Source organism: Gadus chalcogrammus, chromosome 13 (genome assembly GCF_026213295.1).
Source record: "Gadus chalcogrammus isolate NIFS_2021 chromosome 13, NIFS_Gcha_1.0, whole genome shotgun sequence".
Classification (NCBI taxonomy): domain Eukaryota; kingdom Metazoa; phylum Chordata; class Actinopteri; order Gadiformes; family Gadidae; genus Gadus; species Gadus chalcogrammus.
The window spans coordinates 15362137-15383524 of record NC_079424.1 but is presented as its reverse complement, the minus strand read 5'-3'; the positions used below and the strand labels follow the sequence as shown (position 1 = coordinate 15383524).

General features: G+C 47.8%; 1 protein-coding gene across 3 annotated transcripts in view; it reads left to right on the top strand.

Annotated features, from left to right (window-relative positions):
- Window positions 1-21382, top strand: part of trim62.1 (tripartite motif containing 62, tandem duplicate 1) — a 36071-nt gene extending 14689 nt beyond the window's left edge. For all 3 annotated transcript variants that reach the window (XM_056605457.1, XM_056605458.1, XM_056605456.1), the window contains 4 exons: window positions 12868-12963; window positions 16598-16854; window positions 18592-18707; window positions 20807-21382. In XM_056605457.1, the coding sequence (XP_056461432.1) occupies window positions 12868-12963; window positions 16598-16854; window positions 18592-18707; window positions 20807-21357 (1020 nt within the window). In that variant the 3' untranslated portion in view covers window positions 21358-21382. The remainder of the gene's footprint in view (window positions 1-12867; window positions 12964-16597; window positions 16855-18591; window positions 18708-20806) is intronic.
- Window positions 21383-21388: the final 6 nt, after the last annotated feature.

Genomic DNA, 21388 nt, shown 5'->3' with positions numbered 1-21388 from the left:
TGCAGCAGATGGCTGCACTGCGCTGATGGTTGAACTCCATACTCTGTAAGGCTGTTGATGTAGGAGGTCAATCTGAGGGAGCAGCTGTGACTATACTCATGATGAAGGAATGCCTTCATACCGCGAGCTGGAGTTGAGGAGCGCGCAACTAACATTGAGGCTCTTTGTGGAGCTATTTGATGATCTCGCAAGTTCACATTCTGTTTATCGTGCAGATCAATCTGGCCTTGAGCCAGTTGACAGCCTCTCCCAAAAATGTGGAAATGATATTACAATCAGCAAAATGGAGAGGGAGTTTCAGTCCATAACGAAGCATGGTGCGCAGCAGTGTGCTGAAAAACAACAACAACAATGGCGGTGCCAAAGGAAGAGTAGAAAATGACAGCAATTAACATTTGTCAGAGCAGATGTTTTTGCCTTGCTTCTTACCAGATTTGACAGCAACATCGGAACAAGAGTGTCACTCGGTTATTCAGTCTGACTTGACTGGAGTTTTGTGAACTGCCTAAGACCTCGCCCATTTTCGAAATTCAATTTGCTGCCCAGCCAAGGTCAGACCGATGTTCATCGCCAAATGCACGCTTGGATATCTGGATGGTCGCACGAGACTAATGGGTAGCAGTCCTTCTGTGAGCAGGCTGTGGTTCGCTCTCGGTCAGAGCGCCACCCGCACAGTTTCCTGCTGGTCTGTCCTCAGCACACAGGGACCTTGCTGCTGCTCAAAGGACAACTTCAAGGGCAGCTACGGATGCTTTCTCTTCCGTGGTGTGGGCCCTGGTCACCATCCCCCAGCCGCTCCGCTCCTCTCCACTTTGCACTCTTGGCCTGTCTATTCTTTTATTTTAATCTCCTTCTAATTCATAAGGTATGTGCATCGTTGAATGCCAACGACGAAGCACACATTCTCACACACATTTATTTCCCACACGCGCATACACGTGTGCGCCGACTACCAAATGAGTGAAGCCATCTCGCCGGTCAGCCAACGTGGCGAGGCAGGGAGTGCATGCATAAACAGAGCTGTGGGGAAATGCAGATGTGTCATGTTCTATTAAAAGGGAGTTCATCCATTTTCTACCCTCTTCTGGGAAGATGCGGTGGTGGTGGCGCTGCTGCCGCTATCTCCTGGGGCGTTCCAGACAGAGAAGGACTGGCCTAGGTACTGCTAAAAGTCCCTTGTGCCACCCTTCCCTCCCCTGTTTGTGGACACATCACAACACAGAAAACAACCTATAGTCCCCCGTGCCGTTGCAATTCTACGTTATTTTGTGCTCCGTAGATAGAGTTGATGACCTCCGGTTGTTAATGTTTGGTAAATCATATTCTGTGGTAGTACTGTAGTACTGTGGTGCAATACAACCGGTTTTTATCATCCTTTTTATTCTGCGTTGACTACATGGTTGCATGACTCTTTTACTTGATCTGCCTGTTTATCTCCATAACTTCAGCGAACCAATTATTTTCCATCTCTCTCCGTTCTTGTTCTATTGTGTATGCGAAGATCAATATTCCAACTAGGCGACGCCATTGAACATCATTGAACGCTCGCAAGATCTGTAAACCGTGCGATGACTCATCCCCCTTTTAGAGCGCATTGTACCCTTTTTAATGACTACAATGGAGCTGTTTCAAGCTGTTCCACCTGTGGGGTTGCCATGTTTGCTAAAGAGAACAGGTCTAGGCAGGCCAGGGAGGCGGAGATGAGGGCTTTCTAATCATAAGCGAAAGTGGTCATAAGCGATCGTGATCATAAGCGAAAGTGGAAGTGGGGCTGCAGCTCGTGATGGCTTTTCTTGTGTACTTTTATTCAGCCTGTTACTGGTGACCTGCACCAGTAGTAATGTAAACAGACCTCTGATCTTGGTTTCCATGAAGACTACATACCAACTGGTATTCCAAATGTGAATAAATAACTCTTTGATCGCAGATTGACATTGGAGATGTCATCTACAATGTCTAACCTTACTTTCCAAAAATATACCTATTAATACATGATTAGCATACATGATTAATTGCAAATAACTGATTTTCATTTTGCCCTGGCAGGGACAAGGCTCTGGCTTCCCTCTTGTTAGATAACTCTGCCCCAGTACATTGCCAACTGGTTGGATATGACATACCATTGAAGTTATGTTAGGATCATCAACAAAAGATAAAAAAAAAAATATATATATATATAATGTATTACAGGATGGTAATCCACAGAGAATATTAGCAATTTAAGTCAATTTGTCATTCCACCTTTTTTATTTGTGGTTCACATTTTCATTGCCTTGTAGTTTTCCGTGGCTGCCTGTTCTGTCATGCAGGTTAGATTCTAATCATTCTGATTGGCTCTGCATAGCCGGTCCATTGGACTTGTTACTCCGTCTACAACTGTCTTCCCTGATTAGCTGGGGGTATTAGACCAGATTAAAGAGCATTGTTCCACGGTCCAGGGAGAGGGGCCAGTTCCGGCCCATATAATCACTTGTAATTCCCTGTTTCCATGATTCGCTGCAGATGAATTAATTAGACGTGCTGCTGATAAGAGTCTTCTTTTAGTGCTTCCCATCAGCGGGACTCAAACCACACCCTTCAAGTAGCCTGCTCAACGGCAGCAAGAGGAGACGCAAGGAATTTTGAAGAATGTGTGTTGTTTTTGGTTTTACTGCCTTTCTATGCCTCCAAGTGTCTTCACCTGGGTTGCCTCATATTGATAAGCAACTCGTAGGAAGTCTGACTTTCCCTGCCCTCTTTCAAAGCATTGGCTCCTACACAACCATTTCTGTGTGGACTCCAACCAGACATCACCTGCATAGGATTACTATTAGAAGTTTAAACTTAAGTTGTTATTATAATCTTATATTTAATTAGGTATCCCATGTGCTAAAAATGAAACCCAATCAAAAGGACCTAATTACATTAACACAGGTAAAAAGTTAATAATATTGATGATCATTAGAAAAGACAACAAAAATCAGGTAATGCATTTACATGCTTTCTCAATGCAATCTCATTGATGTGTTTTCTAGCTTAAGCTAAAGACCTGAAGACCATTGGATCCAAAAACATCAAGATAAAAAATAATAATAACATCTTGGTAGAAGAAAGGCACATGGCTGCGCAGTCATTTAATCATTTGAACTTGTATTGTGTAATGTTCCTGAGCAGGGTAAACACGATGACATATGTACTAGGTCCAAATTCACAAACCAATACTATTTGTTCATACGAACCAGGTTTAAACAGTTGAAGCCCTGCAGTGTCTCATGGGATATCGTGGCCGTTTCATCTGGTTTCCGTCATGTTGATGTGGAGTGGATCCACGCGTTCCCAGGGAATTGTCACCTACCAGTTCTGCTCCTTTGTTTATATTTTACTAGCTTTTTTTGGCTTGGTTGCCGGCACAGCCCTAGATGTATAATTGAATAGTAATGCGTGGATGACTGAGCAAGAATCAGCAATGACTGTTGTCAGTCTGTAATAATATGTTTGTATACCATATGAGGGGAAATCTTACAACCCAAATATTTAATTTAGCAGCATTGTCCCTCACTCGAGGGATTGAGATAAAAGTTGATGCAGACATTTTATTTGGCCGGCTAGTGAGGCTGAATACCGGCCAAGTGTTCATAGAGACGCACGCACCCACACCGGAGCATGTCCTATTGATTTTTCAGTGTGCCAAATGTAAAAGGTTGACAGAGAGAGCTATTCGACTCCCAATTGGTCCTCGGGGGACATGTCTTCTATGAGGTGGTGGGTATGAATCATGAATCATGAATCAAGAATCATCAGTCTTGTTTTCTCTTTTTCCAATAAACAACTTGTTGACTTTCCAAGGATTGCATAATCCTAGGGGGCGTTCTTCAATAAAGTTGACATGGGCAGGTTTTGGGCTTATGTGATCCTCTCCCTACAGTCAAGCAGAACTGAGGGTCATGTTTGGACTGTGTTAGCTGAAATAACAAACCTTCATGTGTGCTATTTCAACAAGCCGTGTTGTGATGGTGTGCAGGCTAAATTCAGAGGTTTAAGGTTTGGCTGGAAGTTTACCTGAATTATCTCCTTCTCTACTTATAGCCTTGAGCTGTTGACCACTTTATTTAGTGATTACAAAAGTGATGCACCGAGAGCTGCTCTGTACAAACCTAATATGTAATACAAGATGAACAAATTCCAGCCCACCGTCGCCCCTAAATTCCTCTTTTATCAGCTGCCTGTAGGGATGATGCATGTCCCCCCCCCCCCCCCCGTGTTTCAGGCCTAGCAACGGACCCCCTTATGATTAATGGCGTCTTGGAGACGTGTTCGTAGGTCTGGATACTGCTGGTGAAACCTCCCTCGCTTTCGGCTCCACTTGGAAGGAGTGGCTATGAAAGCTATAAGAGATTCAGTAAGCGGCTGCCTTCCTCGGTGCCCATGCAACAAGTCCCCCCTGCTTACCTCATTTTCATTAAGCCCCTCACATGGGCTCATACCAATGCCACGTCTCGGGGCTTGTTCTTCCCTAATTATTAAATGTACCGCGGGACCTGAGTGACCCGGCTGTCATTTTAAATCCTGGTGGCTCTCCGTGGGTCCCACGTCCCCTGACCTCGGCGGACTGCTGTGCTAATGGTCCGACAACCCCCTGCCGCTGTACCACATCCGTTAGTGCATGTTCTCATTGTTTTTGCAGCACACGCATGTGTGCCCCCCGGAGCATCACAGAGCAGCAGAACGGAGTGGAAGCGCTCCACGGTGCAGGTTCTTGCGAGGACACCACGACCTCCCTCCCTGTCCTTCGCTGTTCTAGAGCGCGGAGCGGGACGTTGGTAACATTCATCATTCACGTGACATGGCCTACATTTCTGCGGCCGGGGCTGGCCGGTGGCAGTGAGGCGGTGGTTCCTTTCAGAGGGGCTTATACAGTGCCTTGATGTCTGCTGTTAATATCCACAAGCTCCCGGGCCGCACTTCATTATAAGCTCCGACAGCTGTCGTCGTTTTCAATGTCGTTTTAATCATAATAATTAATTACCATGCACCACCTGGGGCTACACCTTGGTCCCACCAAATGAAATATATTTGTGCTTCCCCTTTTTTTTTTTTTTTTTTTTTGCCACGTTGCCATTGGTTTATTCATTGGTCGTATACATGCTTCGTGTTACTGTTCCACGTTATCTGGAAAGCAATCCGGCTTAATCAATGATAATCCCTTGTGCTTTCAGTGTGTTATTTGGGCTCTTCAGCTTCTTTGGTTCTACCTGATCCAGCTGCCTTGTCAGCTACAAGAATGGAATGACAAACATCAAGGCCACCAAATCTCATACTTGGTCGAAAGAGATTTTTTGGGCGCATTTGTAACCTTGTAGACCTGTGGCAGTGATGCTCTGCCTATCGAATGTACAATGAGGGGGCTTCCAATAGAGCTTGCTTTGGATAGTTCTTCCTATTCAGCTGTACTGATATTTGATGAGGACATAGTCAATGTCATTAAATTATACTTATATTTTTGAGAACACCTAAAAAGTAAAGGGGTACAACTTAAGATTGGGTACCTTAACCTTGCCACATCAAATGTATGCTATTACCGTTCTGCGGTTCAACTGTACCCTAGCATATAGCCCTTGTTTAGACACAAGAGTCTGCGGTTGTATCGTTAGTGTTGATTAACATTAGCCGATTGTCAGACAGTTGCTTCTTCTGCTGCTTCTTGTGCAGGCAACTGACTGCTGTATAGTTTTAGGAAGCATACAGTTTCCAAAAGAACCGTGCCTCATCTATGACCCAATATTTTGTATTTTTACACTTTTTTCTTTTATTTTCTGGGTCACAGATATTGCACGTTTAATTTATTTTAACCCATTTTCTTGGGTATCAATATGCATTTGAAGATATGCTGATGATTCGCATGTAGTTCCTTACATTGGGCGGCGGGTTCGTTATCTTTGAGTTCCCTTCACTTCCATCACAGCGTCTACCATGAACCAATTATTTTGTTTTGAAGATCGTAATGACGGGCCTGCTAGCTTCACTTATTCATACCAGGCATGTAGTGAACATATATCTACCTCAAGAGACTATGTCGTCTGTGATTTTTGTCAGCATAAATATATTCCATCGCATCCCCATTCATTCTGAGTAGCTATCTTTAATGCATTATATATGCTAGGAAGTCCCATATAAATGCTTTCACTTTTTTAAGTCGTGGTAATATCAAGTTGAGCATATACTATATCATAGTGGCTTGTTGCCTGTTAGAGGATCAACCCTGGTTAATATTTACTGAGGCGGGGGGACAAAAGTAATAAATCAGCTCTGCGGAGTTGCATGAGTGGGGATTAATAATTAAACATGTATGTTACCAACCTTGGAGTTACTCCGTGATCGCTAGAGTTCTTGTAGAAACTGACATATTTTAGAAAGCAGCTGTACTTCTCTTCCCCGAACCTTACCTTATTGAACCTTATTGAATGGTTCAGCAGGATCCTACTGGGTTGTCAACTTCTCTCGAAGGCCACCCGGCTGGTTTAACCAGTTAACAATGGAGTTGTGATTTGATGTCCTGTAGCCAGTTGTTGGGGGCTGATCAGGTATTCTGCCCAGGAATTCGTCCAGGTGCACTTTGAGTGTATCAAGGTTATCCTGGGTGTTGACATCTTTCGGTAGTGCGTTCCAAAGCTTAGCTCCTTGGACAGCAAACGAGGCATCGTATAGGGTTTTGGCAGACGTTTTCGCTCTGCCATAGAGCTTGGGTAATCTAGCTCTCCATCCGAGCCTTCCGGTGTAGTAGAACTCCATGTTGATATCATTGGGCACTTTCTCGTGTAGGAGTTTTCAGACGTGGATTATGATGTATCTTTCACGCCTTCTCTGCAGTGACTGAAGTCGCAAGGCTTTTAGCCTTCCCCAGTAATCTGTTTCCTGTAGCCCACATATGTGTCTTGTAAAGAACCGCTGGACATCTTCTTGAGCTTTGATGTCTTCCAGCTTGTGGGGGTTCCATAGTGGGCAACAGTATTCGAGTTTGCATTGAATAAGCGACTTCCATATCGTAAGCATGACCAGTATAGAACGGTCTCGAAACACTCCTAGCGCCCATGCAGCTAGTTTTCTAGCCCCAGCGGCCGTCTGGTTTATGTGAACCGACCAGTGGTAGTTGGAAGCCAAGGTTACTCCAAGGTCCCTGACGGAGGCTTTTGGCTTCAGGCTGAAACCTGCTGGGGTTTGGTAGTCAAAGTTGTAGCTGTTGGTGAAGGGCAGTTCCTCTAGTAGTTTGCAGTTATCTGCCCAGTAACATAGGTACTCAAACTTCCCTTCGTGTAACACCATATTGTTCTGCAGTGACCACTCGACAACTCGGTTGATATCTTCTTGAAGTAGATGCATGTCGTCTGTTGTACTGATAGCAGCAGATAACCTTGTGTCATCCGCAAAGCTTGCCAGTGTAGCGTGGTCTACAGTTTCCTCTAGGTCGTTGATATGGAGGAGGAAGAGTCGTGGGCCGAGTACTGTACCTTGTGGTACGCCACTGAGAACGTCTTCTGGTTCTGACTGGTGTCCGTCCACAGTAACCACCTGTGTTCTGTTGGACAGGAAGTCCTTGATCCAGTCATAGAGCTTCCCCTTGATACCGTAAAACTTGAGCTTACGTAAGAGAAGACCATGGTCGACCTTGTCGAACGCTTTTGAGAAACCATATGACATCTGTTTCTAGTCCTGCGTTGAGGTTCTTTACGATACCGTCGTAGTGGGCCAGGAGTTGGGTAAGATAGCTTCTCCCTTTACGAAAACCGTGTTGTTTACTGGAGAACAGGGAGTTCTCCTCCAGGTATCCAACTAAAGAGTTTCGTATAACCCGCTCAAAGATTTTTATGATGTGCGAGGTCAGTGAAACAGGGCGGTAGTTCTCTGGTTCTGCCTTGCTATCTTTCTTGTGTATCGGGATGATGTATTGTTTCTTTAGGGACTCCGGTAACGAACGGAGGCCTACCGGCAGAGAGGGCTGTGGCCTTGGTTGGTCTCGGCTGGCTGCCTCCGGCTCTGCTCTCTGTGGGCCGGTCTGATGGCAGCTGCTGCAGCAGCATCAGCATCATTCTACCCAGAGCTCTGGGCGGATGCTGGGGCAATAGGCCCTGAGCTGCTCTGGGGTGGTGGGTGGTACAGCTCCGGCGCTGCTCCAAGGGTCCTCCTCATGAGCGCACACTGGCACATTTCCCCGTGTAAACTCATTTTGTTTTCATGTTTGCCCTGGTCCCCGTGAGGAGGTGATTGCCTCAGGTCCAGAACCATTGAATGTGCCCCCCCCATTCGGCCAAAGGCTTACCTAAACACAGTGTCCCCATGCTCCCTATAAAATGCACATGGAAATGTGTTTTTAGAAGCAAATTTGTTTTCTGCTACTTGTTTGACTCAGCATTTGACTTTCATCCATTCAAATGAGGACATGCGCACGATGTTAACAACTATTTAGGAAAGTCATCTCAATATTAAGCTTAAACTCCCAACGGTGGCTGGCATTTTAGATTCCAGTCCAGTAAGACACAGTTTGCTTCCCTGTAAAAGCAAGCCAGCCGGTAAGGACAATAACCGAGGGCTAATACAGCTATGAAACATTTATTCCACAAACCCTTCCTCCACAACTTAAGAATGTTACTGAGCCTGATTATTCACCTTGGTTCATTCACTCTGGGTAGTGATGGTCTGGTGTCAGCTCAGTCGGCATTAAATGTTAAAGAAAATAAATCTTGCCCCTCGAATTGCCATGACCATGCACGGGCCGGATTTCAGCTGCGACCCCCACCTGTGTGTGTGTGTGTGTGTGTGTGTGTGTGTGTGTGTGTGTGTGTGTGTGTGTGTGTGTGTGTGTGTGTGTGTGTGTGTGTGTGTGTGTGTGTGTGTGTGTGTGTGTGTGTGTGTGTGTGTGTGTGTGTGTGCATTGGCTTAGTCTTATTAGAAAACAAGCCACTGTGTATGGAGATTTCAGTGGGAGATTAGAGTCTGTCAGCACATAGACTTTAATCTCTAGTTTCTCTGCGTGCTGTTTGTATTACATTCTCTGCCTGTTTGGGAACTCATGCTCCATGCTGGGTTAGCTCCAATCCACTGAAATAAGGAAATCGGAGCACGATCTCAATGTATCTTCACTAATAAAGCTAAATTAATTGAATACATTGTCTATGCAACTTTTAAGTATGTACAATACATACTCTTGTCTATCTCCATGTTCTTCCTGTATCTTTGTTATCCTATTAGCTTGAGTTGTTCACTCTCTATCCGACACCTGGAATGACCGACAAATCCACATTCTATACTCATAAGTGTCACCGATACCGTGTGTGTGTGTGTGTGTGTGTGTGTGTGTGTGTGTGTGTGTGTGTGTGTGTGTGTGTGTGTGTGTGTGTGTGTGTGTGTGTGTGTGTGTGTGTGTGTGTGTGTGTGTGTGTGTGTGGGGTCCTTGACTTGCAGTAGGCCTTTGTCATCCCGGTGGTGAGTCCTGTCCCCGGGTAAGTGGGTGGTGTGAGTACGGTCGACTGAATGACAATAAGGCAATAAAGCCAGGTTAGCGGAGGCGGCTCTGCAGCTGGCTTCCAGCCCACCATCACCTCCCAGTCTACGGCACCTGACACTATCACGCCCTGGGCCTATGGAAGGTCAGGCTTTACTGTGCTTGTGAAAGACACTCACAGGGTGTTGAGTCAGTTAAGGCTCCTGCCGACAGGTTGGGTAACCCTGTGATAAGCAAGTGAATTCTGTGGTGGGTTTGCATTATTTATTTATTTTGACTCAGGGGGAATATTTCCAATTCTACACGCACAGGAGGTTACCTATTCAGAAAACCTTGAGCGTGGCCTTTGACGAGAGTTTTTCTAGAGGTGGGTGTGTGGGAGAGATTTGAGGCTTTTCATTTCTCAGGCAGCATGTTGTGTGCTTCTCGTCTATATCAAGGCTGGCAGTTTGCAGCCAATATCCCTCCTTTACCTCCTCAATGAGCTGCTGAATTTAATAAAGCTCGCAGCTGTGAGGAATGTTGGGGAATTTTAAGCCGTGAATGAATATTTGGAGAAAATCAAGGATTTTTTCTTTTGCAACGGGAAGAATAGGTGTGTGTGTGTGTGTGTGTGGATTGATGGAGTCTTGAGGTTTAGAATGCCACAGCTGTGTACCCTGCAGCGGGACGCTCTGCAGAAATGTCAGATCAGAACACGGTTCGTCGGATGAGACGGCGGGGCGGAGCACTCCACCTACACTCAGAGCCCCCTGATGAGGTGGGTTATGTCGAGTTTAGACCGCCCCCTCCTTCATTGTAATGCCACATAATGAAGGTTGGTGGGCCTGCGATGCAGCTTTGCTATGGTTTATATTAAGTATTAGCAATGGCTCCCAGAGTCGCAATAAATTCATGAAAATGGCCCCATTATTTTTAAATATCACCCCATACAACACACTATATTTCCACTATGGTTAAATTGCTTGCACTAAGTATACATGTAATTGTCATTTATATTGTCCTTTCCGCTGTGATTTAGAGAAGTATCTATACCTAATGTAGATTCGAAAGATGTTTCAAATTCAAAAAACACTTATCTCTCTCCGATAAAAGGTTACTAACTATTTGTCATCTTAACAAAGCAACCCCCCCCCCCACGCTGTAGTGAAAGTGAAACCAATATCTGAGCAGGCTTTCTCCAGGACGAGCTTATCGGAGATTGAATGCCGCAGAAGAGCAGCATGTGTTCTTTGCTAGTGTGCCAGGACATGTCTATCTTAAACCATGGGAGCATTCCATCACCTCGTGCAGACAGGAGCCGTGATCTGTGGCGAGTCTGCACATTCTCCTGCATTCTCCACGCTGCACTCTCTCTCTGTATCGTATGTTTCTCTGTCTTTCGGTCTGTTTCTATCAGTCTCTGTCTCTCTGTATCAGTCTATTTCTCTCTCTCTGTCTTGGTCGCTGTCTCTGTAATATTAGCATGTAAAGTCATACTTCCCCACCCATACGCTGGACCATTATTTTTCCTTGTGCTCTGTCCTTGAGAAACTAACAGGGCATCTTTCTGCACATGTTTTCGCTGGACCATGCATTATGCATAATTCCTAATCGAAGAAACCGTTTTATGTAACTTATAGACATTAACTCGAATGGCACTTGATTACCCCAACCACTGCCGATACCACCTTTTAGAACCTTCAGTTCCAATAGAATTGGATGGGTTTAGGGTTTGTGATAATTTTGGTGAATAAATTGATTTGGAGAAAGGCCGTTCAACACTAGTTGTCTGTAAGGGTGTCCCTGTTTGATCCAGAAGGCTAGGCGGATTAGATAGCGATTAACAAGTTCTGTCTTGAAACTATAAAGGTAAAGGTGCCAACCTGTGTTGCACATCCTCAATTCAAATGTCCCCGAGCTAAACGCTACATGCGAGACGCCAACTGCCAGAGCTCCGTCAGTCACTCAGCGAGGCTACACGTCAACATTCAAGCCCTGGAATCAAATGGGTCAGGCTGCACTTAAAAGTTGTGTTCAGTGGCCCGTGTTCTTGCAGGGCCTGCATGGGCGCCGCTGTGCTGAGCCTGGACATCAGAAGGCACCTATAAGAGCCCGGGGGGGCACCTGGAGGGAGATTCTCTTGATGTGACAGCAGCTACCCCAGCTACCTGGCGCAACCGGAGACTCGTTCTACCGGCCTCTGCTGGATGACGATGCGCTGTGTCTGACCCTGTTCATTCCATGCCTCTCGCTAAAAATCTAAATTCAAATTTAACGTTTTGGGAACTTCCATGGTCACATTCGTGTCCAACCACATCATGATAACCTACCACTACTCTTTGAATAATGTATAGGTCTACCTGCGTTTGTGTTTGACGGCTGTCATCCATTTTAAATGAGAAGTAAAGCCCTCATCGGGTGGTTGAGCTGCTGCAGAGCCCGGTTCCCTTCGGATATCCAACATGCAGTTATAAGTCAACTTGGAGGAAGAACCGTAATAAAGAGTGTGAAAACATAATGCAATCATTTGCATACGGAGCGGGATAAGTATAATCCCATCGCTGCATTGCAGCAGCCATGCATCTGGAGGTAAATATATTAACACCAGGTGTGGCTACTGCAACCCACCAAGAAAAGAAACCGATGTGCACCAGGTCTGTGGTTCTCTGTGGGCCCCTGCCCTCTCCCCGGGGTACCTCAGCCTGTTTATATCAGGGTTGGGGACGCGACCGCTGGGCTGCTGGCGCATCTCTAAATAGATCTCACCTTGATCAATAAGTCCATAGGAGCCTGTTAGCTGGAAGGTATCAGAGGGACCCCCCCCTCCCGCGGCGCCGCAGTGACTCTGATCTCCTGGAGGAGGGCAAACTTCAAGAGTCCCTGGAGAGTCTGTTGACCTCCCATTACAGCACAAATGATCTGCAGAGAAAGACGTCACTCACACCTGCGTGCGTGTATGACCCTTTGCTATGGTAAATGTTAAAGGGACTGCATTTATATAGCGCTTTCATCCAAAGCGTTATCAATACTTCCTAACATTCACCCATTCATGCACACGTTCACACACCGACGGCAGTGTAAGCCACGCAAGGCGACTGCCAACTCGTCAGAGCATTTAGGGTTAGGTGCCTTGCTCAGGGACACCTCGACACTCGGGCAACCTCGCGGTTACCAGCCAAGCTGCTCTCACTCCTGAGCTACTGCCGCCCCCCGCTATGCTATGGAGATTTTTCTCTGTATTGTATTACATTACATCTTTTTGAGATTGTGAAGCTGATAATGAATGGAGGTCACTCAGGGAGCACAGCGCGGCCCGAGCGTCATTGTGTATGTAAGGAGGGGACGGTGTGGGCGTGCGTCGGTGCCAGATGCTGACTCGGTGTTCTCTGTGTGCGCTTTGTGTCTTGCAGAGGGAGATGAAGGAGCAGCTGGCCACCCTCCAGGACAGCGAGCGAGGACACACCGAGGCCCTGCAGCTGCTCCAGAGACAACTCACCGAGACCAAGGTACCCGCCCCCCCTCTTCCGTCGGCGCCGGAGCGGCTCGACGGCTCGCAGACGGGATGTTCCACTCGTTTAGCCGTTTAATATACGCTCACAGGCGGTGCCGCCGGATTGATGGGAGAGCACGTGGCTGCCAAGCCCTCCCCACAGCGACACCCCGTATCTGGGGCCGGGTATTAGAAGGGAGCCCGTCACACTGTAGACCTGGATAGATGGATGGGTGGGCGGGCATCAGCCGGAGCGCTGCAGAGGAGCAAGGTATTACCAGAAATAAGCAATAAGGTTTCTCCCTGGGAAAAACACAACGTAAACAACAATCCTCTCTGAGAGAGCCGCTTGACGGCCGACTCACAAATTGCTGTGATGGGGTGGGAATATAGAGCGAGACGTTTCCAATGCAGCCTTTTTAATCACTCTCTCCCTCCATCTCCCCGCACAAATCTGAAAATTGGTCTATCGAGCGGGTCTTTAATCTGTACTTCTTGTTTTAATCAGCAGAGAGAGTGAGCCTCCAGTCAATACGTGGCAGCCTCTTGCAATGCCCCTTAACACCCACGCATGTGTACACACACACAGGGCGCACACGCACACTCGCATGCACATAAAAGGGCACACACGCAAACACACTCACGTAAACACACACACGCATGCACATACGCATGCACATGCACGCACACAGGCACACATTTCTCAGCCGCAGATCTTGTCGTTCTCCTGTAGCGACACTGAAACCACAGAGCAAGGGCGGCTGCTGGCTGATTCTGCCGTCAGTGGTATTTGTCATTCTGGAGTGCATCTGCTCTCTCTTTTTATTCTTTCTTATTTTCTCACTCTCTGTGTTTCGCTCCTGCTCTCGCTCTGTCTCTGGCTCTTCCTCCCCTCCTCCTGCTCAGCTCTACCTATGTCACCATAGCCCTGCTCCTGTGTGGTCAGTCTCTGTGGACACTGCTGCAGTGCAGGACACTCGCAGCACACCAGCCAACCAATAGGAAGCCAGACCTGTCCGCTGACATTGAATCAATCCATCTCATTATGGGGGTGCATCATTTTATTTTGTGTGGGGTAAAATTGTGTTTGCGCACATAAAAAGATGGTCAGCATTGGAAAGTCTGGGCTCCCTTTGTGTTTAGGGGAGCTGACCAGACACTATCCTGGTGCATTCAGTCCTCACTGCCAGAACTGCTGCAGTCTCACAGGTTGCAGACGTTCAGCGTTCACATTGTGTCCATCTTGTAATAGGGAAGGCATGTCAACCTGCTGTACATGCAGTTTATGTAGGGTCTTTTGAGTGGTTGAAATGGAATTGTGTTATTCTTCCTCTTTGAAATGAAAAGGGTTTAATGATACACCCTCGCGTTCAAATGTATGTTGAGGGGTCGGCTCTGTGGTTCAACCCACTGATGCTCTGACCACATAGGCTATGCGATCGTAGGGTCCCAGGTTCAAAGCCGATATCTTGACCTATACTACACGTCATACTCCCTCTCTTTCATCCCATTGACCTGTCTCTGACTACTTTCCTATCCAGAGGCAAGCTTCTCTACAACACCAGGCAACCAGTGCTGCAGTGTTGGTTATTCTGGCCGGCCTTGAGAGGGACTCAGTAAGGAAAACATTGACGTGCCAGTACCCCAGGGGGATTCTCTCCCCATCCGAACAGGCTGGTCTCATGGTGTCTGTGGGCAACCACCACATCCGTGGTTCCCTTGTGCAGCCTGGCCAGACAGCAAACTGTTCAGATAGACCGGCTCCTGTGTGCGACATACAGACAGACAGACGGGTACATGACGATTAGGGCTTATGCAATATAACATTTTAGTGATATGAGGTCAGATTTGGTCAGCTACTGATATTCTCTGAACCAAAACCATTGTATGGTGGTCCCATTGATGTCATCACCTTAATGAAAGTTGACAATTTACGCACGCACACGAACGCACGCACCACCAAACCACAACCTTCTTCCTTCTATTAGCGAGCCATCAATCCTGACCCGGGGAGACAGCTGGGACAAGGGCCACCTTACCTCCCCGGCTGCCCTGCCTGTGGAGGAAGGAGCCATTTTTATATGTCCTGGCTGTCAACGAATAAGAATATCTCCCTGGCCTCTGGGAGCTGAGCCAGGACTCCGGAGACAGGCTATTTGACAGAAATAGATGACACTTTCTCCTTTTTTTTTTCCCCCACCTTTTTTTATTTCTTTAGGGGCTAGTGGTGCAGAATACTAACGACACATTCGTGGCGTAGTCGCTACACCAGAGGGACACGGAAAGCCTAATCTGGAACCACTGGCACAGAACGGCACGTTTCCTTTATCACACTGACACATTTTAGAAACGCATCTTGAGAGATTTTGGGCCTACATGTTGGGCTGTAGTTCATGTTCAGTCTGAACTGAAGTCGCCCGTGCCGTCATTTTAATTGAGTGGAGTCTGGTAAACAGCTTGCCCTTCTAAGCCCTCTGTCTTGTTTGGCTTCAAGAAAGACGCTGATCAGATGATTAATTCCCTTTAATGTCAAGCATCCCCATTCTTTTCCTCTTTTGGCTGCAACTCAAGACTCTCTCTCAAAGGAAGTCATTGTATCTGTCTTTTGAAGTTCATAGCACCATCTCTTCATTACCCAAAACAGCTTGATCCATAACGAAACAATATTTACTTAAAAATGAACAGCTGCCCCATCTTTTTCAGTGAACAACCCTAGTTGTGTTTTATATTGTGTGATTGCTTTTTAATTTGGACCCACAGTTCAGGGAGTGGGGGGGGGATTGACTGCAAGCGATGGACACATCAGAGTCAGCTAAATACTGAGTTGGTTCCCTTGTTTACACAGGGCCACGCTGAAAGTGAGTCTTGCCATATGGAATCAATATGATGCCGTGGAGCAGCATCTTTACATGTGCATCTTAAAACCCCTCGAGTAGCCCCATTATTGTGGTGTGCAGAGGTCTACCTGCAGCCTTGATGAACGCCTCTCTCTACCCGCTCCCTCTGAATTCCCCACAAAAAGTTATTTTTGGCCTCAGCATGTTGTAATTTATTTTCCACATGTGCCTCCATAGTTGCCCACTCTGCATTCTTGTACATTACATAGCGCTGCTTTCACAATGCAGATATTTCAGTAAGGCGTACAGTTTGCACAGCCCTATTGAGCACACACCCCCAAACCTTCTCTCTCTCTCTCTCTCTCTCTCTCTCTCTCTCTCTCTCTCTCTTTCTCTTTCTCTTTCTCTTTCTCTTTCTCTTTCTCTTTCTCTTTCTCTCTTTCTCTCTTTCCTTTTTTTTTTTTTTTTTTTTTTTTCTTTCTTTCTTTTTGCAAAAGACTCAAATGTTCGAAGTTCACCTACACTCTCCATAGCCTACCCCCTTACCGCCCCACACCCCTCTCTCGCACTAATTGTACGTTGTATGTCCTGGCACTTAATGTACGCACTTATTGTCTGTTGTACGTCCTTGCATTTAAAATGGTACTTAGCATTGTGTAGCATCTTATCCTAGCTATCATTGTTGTATACAGGGAAGGGTTTAACCTAACAATTATGAGTGCTTGGCACTTGTATGTCACTTTGGATAAAAGCCGCTGCCAAATAAATGCCCTAATTGTAAAACCTCTCCCCTCTCTTTCTCTCCTCCTCCAGTCCTCGGCCAAGAGCCTGCGTGCCACCATCGGCGAGGCCTTCGAGCGCCTCCACCGCTTCCTGCGCGAGCGGCAGAAGAGCATGCTGGAGGAGCTGGAGACGGACACGGCGCGCAAGCTGGCCGACATCGAGCACAAGATCCAGCGCTACAGCCAGCAGCTGCGTGACGTCAAGGAGGGCGTCCAGATCCTGCAGGAGCGCCTCCACGAGAGCGGGCGCCACGACTTCCTGGAAGGCGTGGCCACCACGTCTGAGAGGTGCGCCACCTCAACTCCCTCTGTCCAAACATGATCCGTGGTCCCCCATGGTCCCTTAATACCTCTATTTAAAAGGACATCCACGTGGCTACGCAGAGACCTGTACGACTCGGAGACCTGTACGACTCGGAGACCTGTACGACTGAGAGGCCTTTAAGACTGAGAGGCCTGTAAGACTGAGAGGCCTGTAAGACTGAGAGGCCTGTAAGACTGAGAGGCCTGTAAGACTGAGAGGCCTGTAAGACTGAGAGGCCTGTAAGACTGAGAGACCTGTAAGACTGAGAGACCTGTTGTACTCGGAGACCTGTGCTCAGGGACCTGTGGGCTCTGTACTCTGAGATCTGTACTCCGGGACCTGTGCTCAGAGACTTGTACTCAGCCGTTAGGCTTGTTGCAGATGTGCGTGAAGATGGCAGTCCTCCCGGAGCAATATCCACCCTTAAAATAGCCTTGATGTTACTGTGGGCCTCAGGGTAATGTCTGCTATCTTAGCCTTCAAAGGATCAGCAAGGATTTGCCTGGCTCAACGTACACAAATAAATTCTACACTGATTAAAAAAACAGGCAATCTATTCCTATTTTGACGTATATAATAAATAAAATGCAAGACGATGACAGTGGAATATTAAAATGAAACATGACTACTGAAAGCATTTATGTCTAGCAATTAGCACCCTATTAACATAGACCTGCTATGCTAATAAGCTATAGTGGACTATCGACATCTCGATCTCAAGGTTTAAGTCATTAGTGTGACACTGCAGTTGCGGTAGGAGAATCCTCCTTCCTCAAAAGAGGCCCACTGACATTTTGAAGAAGGTGCGCAGATGAGCAACAGCTTGGGCTGAGCCTTGGATCGGTTGTTAACCCACCTAGACTGGGATTTTTCTCGCGGTGTTCAATTAAAATGTCTTCCTATCTTTTAGAAAGCTCTGTGGTGGATTGCGGAATAGCCATTGTTTTTCCCTTTTTAAAAGCGACCGGTGTGATGGAATTGGCAGTGGAAAAGGTGATATTATTGGTTTAAACAATGATAGATTAATCCTGCCTGCACGGCACAGATTTAAGATATTGATTTAGATTTTAGGTATAATATCACTGAACTGTAGTTTCTGTTGAAACTGAATTATAACGATTACTCTCTACATTCAATAAAATCTCCACATTCCTGTCACAGTGGGTTTTAAATCACACTTCAGGTAGGCATTGAGGTAAAAGCCAAACAAGCACACAGGGAGCCGTGAGTCATTCTTATTCATAAAATACTCCATTGATGTTCACCTCAAGCTCCTACCGCCGTACAAAACATCTGCACAACACTGCTTCACACAATTCTAGCTGTGCCTAGTGATCAGCTGCCTCGGCTGCCGCTGTACGTTTTTAGAAGCCCATCCTTCCGTCCTATTAGTTGCTCTGAGGACTCTAACCACCTGCCTCCCCACTATCTACGTGGGCTCCCGTGGGAGCATGTGATGGGATTCATGTCAGGGGGAGCTGATGGTGTAATCACAGTTCTCCTCCCATCCTCCCCACCCATAATAATCTCCCCTCTCTGTCAGAGGGAGGATCAGGCCAGATGCAGCGTGGCTCAGAGAGGCGGAGGGAGAGAGACTGAGGGAGAGAGGGACTGAGGAAGGGATTTAGCTACAGGGAAGGCTGCTGTGGTAAACAGCATCTGGAGGAGTCGGGCTGAGTTGTGTGGAGAATGACATTGAGGCGTGTTTCTTTCTGTCTTAGGATCAAGGGGAAGATCCACGAGACCAACCTGACGTACGAAGACTTCCCCACGTCCAAGTACATGGGGCCCTTGCAGTACACGATATGGAAGTCCTTGTTCCAGGACATCTCCCCAGGTATAGGATGACTGCACCCGCCGCAACACTACCGTACACGAGTCCGGCAAACGCATTAGCTGTGGAATGTGGTGTGGAAGGGCCGACAGACAAGGATGTCACGCAAGGGGAAAAGATATGGAAGCGCACACCAGCAGAAGCCTACATTGGATTGGGATGAAGTCTTTTTGTGTGGCATGAAGTAATCCTGGCTTGTATTAAAATTTCAGAGACGCTTTTGAGCTCTCACTCACACAATTGTGATGAGAAATGGCATCGGGCCCAGCATGGCCCAATGCAGTGAAGGGAGAGATGCCTTTCTCTGTGTGGGGGAGTCTCTCTCTCTCTCTCTCCCTCTCGCCCCCCTCAATCAATTGGCCCCTGTGTAGCCCAGGGCCAGCCGGGGGTGAGACGGCCCGGCTTCAGGGCCTCCCCTGCCTGGCTGCCAAATGGAACAATTGGTTCCGATCCATCAGCCGACGCTGCCAGGGAGACGAGACAAAGGCATTCCTCCCATCATGCCTCTCCGTGATGGGTCTTGGCGGATCACTGTCAATGCTCAGGCCGCTGCCACACATGCAGCATTAACGGCAAGAAATAACAACCACTGGCGTCGGATGCAGTGGTTGTTTTTTTGGCAAGTGTGCTCCTGCAGTGCACACTTGTGTGCGTGTGAAACAAAGAGGCACTCAGGAGAATGAAACGAATGAGTGGAACGTAAGGCACACCGGTCGTGTCATTGGCCGCGGGAGACGTTGTCCTGCTCCCTGGCTGGCGGCCAGACTACCACCCTCACCCCGCCTGCTGCCGTCGGACTCCCATTTCTGCCTGCTCATGGAGATGAAGGGGAAGTGGACCTCCAGGGAAAGGCCTCTCTTGTTCCAAATCGTTCCTCAGTCCATTGTATTTCCAGGAACGTGTGTGTGTGTGTGTGTGTGTGTGTGTGTGTGTGTGTGTGTGTGTGTGTGTGTGAGAAACGGGTCTCTATTGTTTTGCATGACCTGAGGCCAAACCTCCACAGAAGTGGGGGGTGGTAGTGTAGGCTTGCTTGTCGATGGCAGGTAGACCCCCCCAACCCCCAGCATGACATGTCTCCCCCACCCGTCTCCATCCCTGGCTCTCTGCACCGGTCGGGATACCTGGACGCGATGCAGCAGCACCGGGCCCTCGGACAGGAGGGCACTCCTGTGTTGCTGGATGTTGGGTCATGCATAATGAAGGGGTGAAAGTACATGCATGCACTGACATCCGAGAGTACGTTAAGAGCTGCTTATAGCCGTGCACACACTCACACAAAAGTGATTCTCTTGTGTCAATTTCCTGGAACAGGAGAGGCTGGTCGGCAGGGCGTGTCCCACTAATAAGCCATCACTCATCACTCACCCCAGGCCAAGACTGGCCATGTGCTCCTCCTGCTGGCTGCTGTACACTAAACCTATTAACCCTGCTTTCCTCCCCCATCTCCCTCTCATCAGCTCCCCTGGAATAACATCTTCCTCAGTGGGAGTGCTACACCGTTGGATATAGAGGCAGAGACAGGAAGTGTACAGATGTGAATTCAATCATGTCATTTCTGTCCCAGGACCCAAAACAAATATGCTGTTGCTCTATCTTTTTTTTTTACTGTATTTTTATTTTGTTACCACTCATATACCACTCATATACACTTTTGACTTGCAACCTGATAACATTTTTTATGTTTTTGTTTATGAGGTGCAACGTCTTGTCAGCAGCATCTATGCTATCTATATTATCTATATCTGCTTCATCTGTCAAGAGACGTTATCTTGCAACAGACACAGAGCATTTGCTTATCCGACACACAAGGACCGGAATCACCACTACTAACTGCATTCTGAGGACAATATACCAGTGCTTCTCCGCTCCTACCAGCATTTCTTGCACAGTGAAAAGAAACAGACATTGGAAACATGTAGAAATAGTTTGCTAACAAGACAAGACGCATGCATGCTGCGCGCATAGCCCCTCATGAACACAAACGTACGATCACATTCAGTACATTTTCAGGCCTTACCCTTTGAACACCACTCTTTTTAACCCCAGACCCGCCCCCCCGCGGTATCCAGGCTAAATGCTCCTCTCACCCCTCCCCCGCTCAGTGCCGGCGGCGTTGACCCTGGACCCCATCACGGCCCACCAGCGGCTCATCCTGTCGGACGACTGCACCATCGTGGCCTACGGCAACCTCCACCCGCAGCCACTGCAGGACTCGCCGCGGCGCTTCGACGTGGAGGTGTCGGTGCTGGGCGCCGAGGGCTTCGCCGGCGGCGTGCACTACTGGGAGGTGATGGTGTCGGAGAAGACCCAGTGGATGATGGGCGTGTGCGGAGAGACGGTCAGCCGCAAGGGCAGCATCCAGATCCAGCCCAGCCGCGGCTTCTACTGCATCGTCATGCACGACGGCAACCAGTACAGCGCCTGCACAGAGCCCTGGACGCGGCTCAACGTCAAGGCCAAGCTGGAGAAGGTGGGCGTGTACCTGGACTGCGGCAAGGGCCTGCTGGTGTTCTACAACGCCGACGACATGTCGTGGCTGTACACGTACCGGGAGAAGTTCCCCGCCAAGGTGTTCCCCTACTTCAGCCCGGGCCAGAGCCACGCCAACGGCAAGAACGTGCAGCCGCTGCGCATCAACACTGTGCGCCTTTAAGAGCCACGCACGCACGCACGCACGCAGACGG